The following is a 6,178-nucleotide window of genomic DNA, read 5'->3' as shown; positions in this document are numbered from 1 at the left end:
AAAGAAAAAGGCTATTGAGCCATTTAAACATAAAGAGATTTGAATATAATAGATTTTAACTTTGATCACTGAACTTTCACAATCTTTTTTTTTTTTTCTAATTAAAAGAGGGGGGAGGGGCGACCAGTGTAGATTTCCCCCCCTGGGCGTGACCATAGGGGCCCCCCCTCGCCATGGAATGTCCGGTTTGAGCCATAGCTACTGCCTAAGCGGCGAGCCCGTCACCACAGCCCCACAAAGGTGCGAGTTGGTAAAGCCCAGTGTTGAGCACGCACTACTACCGCAAGCGGGTTCGAACTCGTGCCCCTGGAGGGGGGGATTTACCCGGCTGCTTTACCATCTCGACTACCACCTTGGTGGTAACTTTCACAATCTTTTATTACACCGTGCCACATGCCTAAGATATTTCACTGAATATCGATCCTATCTATCTTCACATGCCCTGACCTCACAGATTGAGGTTTGTTTGTTTTATGTCTTTTATTTTATCATTTCAAAACAAAAACATTATCGACCAATCCAAAACACAAAGCACTTCTAAGAATACAAAAATCATAAAAATATTAATGATTTAAACGGACGATCTCAATCCTTCTATTAGGGATGAAATTTAGTATCCACATGACCAAAAAAAAAAGGCCCTTTCATGCTTACACATGGAAGCAGCCATTGACAGTACTTCTAAAAATAAAATGGCTTTGGATGCTAATTACAACAGTTCCACAAGAAAAGGAAGGAACCGAAGTAATTCAATGGTCGGACCTTCCACTTTAGGAAGTAGGGAGGTTAGAGGCCGGAGAAGGGAGCAAGGTGAGTGACAGTATTCCGCTGGCTGCCGCCGCAACCGCGCCCACCAGGAATGCCGGTAAGTTTCCACCTCCAAATAAGGCATCCCAAGGTCCACTAGCAAATGAGACCAACATCTGCAAAATATTAATGATTTCAAAACACGTACAGGTAATAAAAAAGTAAGGAAAAATTATAGTTTACTCCTTTAAAGCTGACAGCGCTTTTCAATTCTAACATCAAAGTTTTAATTTTTGCAATTCACCCTCACAAAGTTTTAATTTTTTTCAATTTGACCAATATTATCCCAAAATTCTCATATTGCCCCTGATTTTTTTTTTATTAATTTTTATGGAAAAAAAAAAAAAAACAAATTTGGAGGTACAAAAATAGTCAGATGGGCAATATAAAAAGTTTTTGATATAATTGGTCAAATTGCAAAAATTTGAAACTTTGAGGGGTGAATTGCAAAAATTTGAAACTTTGAGGGGTGAATTGCAAAAATTGAAACTTTGGTGTTCGAATTGAAAAACGCTGTTAACTTTTGGGGGGTAGATTATAATTTTCTCAAAAAGTAAATATAAAGTAAAATTAATTAAGTAAGATTGAGGAGAAATTTAACCTGGGGTAAGACGACTGCAAGATTCAAAACTCCCAATGAAAGTCCTGCAGTATTCAAACATTTTCAGTGAAATTCGATAACGGTCCAGATTTAATTTTACTACTTTTTTTTTACAGGGAAAAAAAAAATCAAATCCAACCATCAAAACATCCTCAAAATTACCTTGGCCTGCACCAGAAGTGTTGGAAAATATGGAGGCTAAAGCAAAAGGAATGCTGAAGGTCACCTGCACCAATATTAACATAAAAAAAATTACTTTAGTAAATGCAGTAGATATGCTTCGGAGAGAAAAAAGGGCGGGCAATTCCTACCGCTTGGGGTACACCCAACACTGCGAATAGAGCCAACGCGCCGGCCTTAATACCCGTCGGCGGAGAAGAGGGTACGGTTTTGCCGTGCCGGGCGGACTCCGCAAGCTTGGTGATCAACACGGTCATGCCCAAACACAAGGCCAGCAGGAAGTTAACGATGCCCCACAAGCGCTTCACGCCGCCCAGCCCACGCGCCAGGGGGTTCACACAGACGGACGTGATCCCCAACACAACCGCGTTCATCATCAGCCCCAACGCGCCGGCGCGTACACCGCGAGCGTATATTTCCCCCTGCGGGCCCTTCCCAGCTGTTCCTCCGTAAACCTCCCTCCCCATCCAATCAGTGTCGAACAGCAGGAAGGGGAACCACGCAATCCAGTTGAGACACGTCACCAGGAGCAGAATCCGCATGGGTCTCTGTAGGCCCTTTAAGGCAACAAATATTTCCCCGAAAAACGGCACCACCTGCTTTTCCTCGCCACCGGGATTTCCCAGTTCCGGTTCCAAGGAAAAGGCTGGTTCCTTCACTGCGGTGAGAGCCACGGTGGTTAGGATTAAGAGCAAGGCAATGGAGAGGAAGAAGCAGCTCTTGAGGTCTGCGCAGTAAGCGTCGCAAGCTCCGGTGAGGGTGAAGGGGAAGAGCTTGTAGAGGTTAGTGTAGGACCCGGCGGCGTAGCCCAGGACGTTGCCGACGGCCATGAAGAAGGAGAAGAGCGCGTTGCCGGTGCGCATCATTTTCTGGTCGTCGCCGGAGAGGTCGGCGAGGAGGGCCCGGCACGGGCCTTGGAGCATGTTGTTGGCGACGTCGAGGATCCAGAACCCAACGACGAAAATGGCGATGGCGCGGGTTTTCGTCGTATTGTCGGTGGAGTCGCCGAACAAGCGCCCGAGGTCGGCGGCGTAGCCGATGAGGAATACAGCGATGGCAACGAGGAATGACCCGGCGGCGATAAAGGGTCGGCGACGGCCGAAGCGGGAAGTGCTGCGGTCGCTGTAGTAGCCGACGATGGGCTGGACGAACAAGCCGGAAATGGGCCCGCAGAGCCAGATGAATGGGGCCCACGTGTGTGGAATGCCCAGAAGCTGCACGTAGGGGGTCAAGAGCGAAAGCTGTAGCGCCCACCCGAACTGCACCCCGGCGGCCATGGACGCGACGAGGACGATCTTTCCCAGAGGGCTCGCCGGCGCCGCGTCTTTGTTGGCAGTCTCAACCTCCATGGCAATGTGTACGCCTCTTTCTCTCTCTCTCTCTCTCTCTCTCTCTCTCTCTCTAATTTGAACTGAGTTTCTGTTTCTCTCAATGGGGTATGCGATGCGATCAGATCAGAGTTTGCGTTGATCTGCGCTGTGGGTGGTGGTGGTGGTGGGTGGATAGTTGCATGGGGATTTATATGCGATGTGGTTGATGAAGGGAATTGGCGTTGCCTTGTGCGAAGTGTTAATTTGCCTTATCCGTTTACAGTTTGTGTCGTCTGATAGTTTGCAACAAACCATAAATTTTACTGCGACTTCCTACGCGTGGAGGATTCTCATAAATACTGTTTTCCTTTTCTGAGAGAGCAATTGTGGTCCTGTTTTCACACAAAAATTTTATAATAATTAATGAGTTGAGTTTTACATTCTACTTATATATAGACGGTAAAGTAAACATAATCTTAGTAGTAATAATAAATCTAATCCTATTAAAAAAGAAGAAAAAAATTAAAATAAATCTAACTTTATTAATTAAGGAAAAGAAATAGAATTTTCTAATAAAATAAAATTATGGTATAAAATTGACAATTAACGAGAATTATGACAATTTTTTCTTTTATATTTTTATTGTTTGAGAATGGATAAATTCTGATCAAGCGACATTACTCCAGTATAACTTTTGATTTGAATTTTATTTTCTAAAAAATTATGAGGAATGAGTAAGATAAATTTTTTTTTTTTTTTTTCTGTATTTTTAGAAAACATTAATATCAATGTAGAATCAATAGAACACCAATCGTAGCATTATTTTTTGTTTGTTAACACTTTTTTAGTATTATTATTTTTTGTTTTAAATACAAAAATATTAACAAAAAAAAAAAATCCAAAAATATTGCCGAACTGGGTTTGTTTTCGATGGATAATGTGATGAAAGTGGGAGATGTAGAGGGAAAAAAAGTCATAGAGTAAGATTCAAGAAAGAAAGGAAAAGGAAAGGATTGATAAAGAATTGATACTCCCAACGTCTTTCCTTTTATGAGTTTTGGATAACTTGGTAAATTGCTAATATTTCTGTAGAAAAAAAAAATTGCTTTCTATTGTATTGTATTAAATAGATGAAGTAAAATCACCCATATGATATGAGACAAGGATCCTCTCCAATCCAAAATGAACTGGAGGAGATCCAGTTTATGGCTAGAATTTTTCCTTAAAGATCCTAAGGCCATCGATTTGCCACGTGGCACATTAAAAAAACAATATTATTTTATTATTTTACCTTTAAAAATAATAAAATATTAAAAAAAAGAAGGGTGGCCGGCCACCCCACCACATTTTGGGGCATGGGGGTGGTTCGACCACCCCTAAGGGCCAAATAAAAAAATAAAAAAATTTGATTTGGCCCTTGGGGGTGCCGAACCACTCAATCAAGTGGGGTGTGTTCATCACCCTTTGGCCCCTTGGCCTTTTTTAAGCGCCACTCGGTTAACATCTTTGGGTCGGCACCCTTCTTTTTTTTTAATATTTTAATATTTTATTATTTATTTATTTTTAAAGTAAAAAATAAAAATATTATTATTTTTAATGTGCCACGTGGCAGATTGATGGCCTTAAGATCTCTAAAAAGAGATCTTAGCCATGAACTGGATCCTCTCCGGTTCATTTTGGACTAGAGAGGATCCTTGTCCTATGATATGATAAGAATGCATGTGACTTTCGTTCTCTCTCTTCTTAATGAAATAATAATTCTTTAACCACGTGGCAATGTATTATTAGTTTGAATAAACTTGGTTATATATATATATATATATATAGACCTATCCAAGCTTCATAATCTTATGATCTTTCCTTGTTTGTTTGCTAAAAATAACATTCACTAAGATTAAAGAGCATTGCCGTGTTAAACTTGTTTTTCACTTTAGCGGCCCAAAACTAATTTTGTTTTTAATTCACTTTCGTAGACAAAACAGTATCGAACCGGAAAGCATGACACAACATGAGACTTTTTTTTTTTTTTTTAATTGAATAAAGGAAAAGGACTACAGGGGAGGATCTTTCCCATTTCTGATCTGGATGAAAGAGAGAATAGGCGATCCTGTGAGAATGCTTCCAAAAACAAGATGGGAAGCGGCTCATTTAACTAGAGCATGTGCCCGAAAGTTCAAGAGTTAGTGACCAAATACTACACATAGTCAAAGAACTACCCAATAATAGGGAAACACTTGGTAGAATCAATGTAGAGGAAAGAAAGCTCATGCCGTGATTTGCAAAGAAAACAAGTTATCAACAAGTATGAAATTATGTTATTCATTCATCTTCTAAATCTTAAAAAATGTTTTTCCTCGAAAGGCTACGTAACTTAAGCATCAGAACGTTTTCCGTTAAATAAAGTCATTTGTATCTGATTCTACTTATTGCATGTTGAAATACGTGTCCAATCAACTTATTCTTGAGTTGGTATTGGTTTTGTGCTTACCAACATGGTATCCAAAATTACATCAGTAATTAATTAATCTATGATAATCATGATTGATCTCTCCAGCAGTCTGGGTTTGTAGATGGCATGGTGGTCAATGCTGATGAGGGTCAGGGAGGTGAAGTTCTTTGACCTTATCCAGGTGCGAGCTTCCGCAACCCGAAGAACTGTAACAGCAATTAAAGTAAAAGGGTCAGGGACCTCATTGACTTTTGAAGCAATGAGGAGATGACCACTTGCTGTTGCATGCATGCCCCATTGCCCCCATTCGATATATTATGTGTTGTTACGTTGGAAAATGTGCTCCTCTCATTAATGCATGCAAAGATAGATATAAGTCGTCGTTATAGTTCAATCAAGCTTTGTCATTGATTTTCAACAGACAAATGCTATTGTAAGTTTGTAACCATGTCTAAATAAAGTATTCACTCTCTTCGTTCTCTTTAAATGCTTATTACTTGACGTGACGGTGAAAATTACCGATGCGCGGCATTTCTCCCTCCAATAAAGCCTTAAATATAGCATGGGCGTTGAAACCTTTTCTTTTCATTATACAACAAAATGCATGGATGGAGCTGTAACCCTTTCTCTTTTTGCTTTCATTATGGTTTGATGGCATGAGAGAGAGATGGAGGAAAAAGGGGTGGTGTCGGTCAGTTAATTTGCGGCAAAAACGAACAGAAAGAGCAACACATGGCTTGGATTATCTGCAGGAATCTGGGCGGCAAACGTTTCGTTTGCAGGGTATGATTGGAGGTACCGGAGGTGCTGCTTGCGCCTGCCACGGGCGAC

The 6,178-nt window shown here is 40.9% G+C and overlaps 1 protein-coding gene across 1 annotated transcript; it reads right to left on the bottom strand.

The window, feature by feature from the left end:
• Positions 1-674: 674 nt before the first annotated feature.
• LOC132184757 (sucrose transport protein-like) lies at positions 675-3,217 on the bottom strand. The gene is made up of 4 exons (XM_059598499.1): positions 1,720-3,217; positions 1,571-1,634; positions 1,409-1,452; positions 675-923 (listed from the first exon to the last, which is right to left on the bottom strand). The coding sequence occupies exons 1-4, from the start codon at positions 2,935-2,937 to the stop codon at positions 771-773; spliced, it is 1,479 nt and encodes a 492-aa protein (XP_059454482.1). The 5' UTR covers positions 2,938-3,217; the 3' UTR covers positions 675-770.
• Positions 3,218-6,178: the final 2,961 nt, after the last annotated feature.

Source organism: Corylus avellana, chromosome ca6, assembly GCF_901000735.1.
Source record: "Corylus avellana chromosome ca6, CavTom2PMs-1.0".
In the NCBI taxonomy this organism is placed as follows: domain Eukaryota; kingdom Viridiplantae; phylum Streptophyta; class Magnoliopsida; order Fagales; family Betulaceae; genus Corylus; species Corylus avellana.
This window is presented reverse-complemented; position numbering and strand designations above follow the sequence as displayed.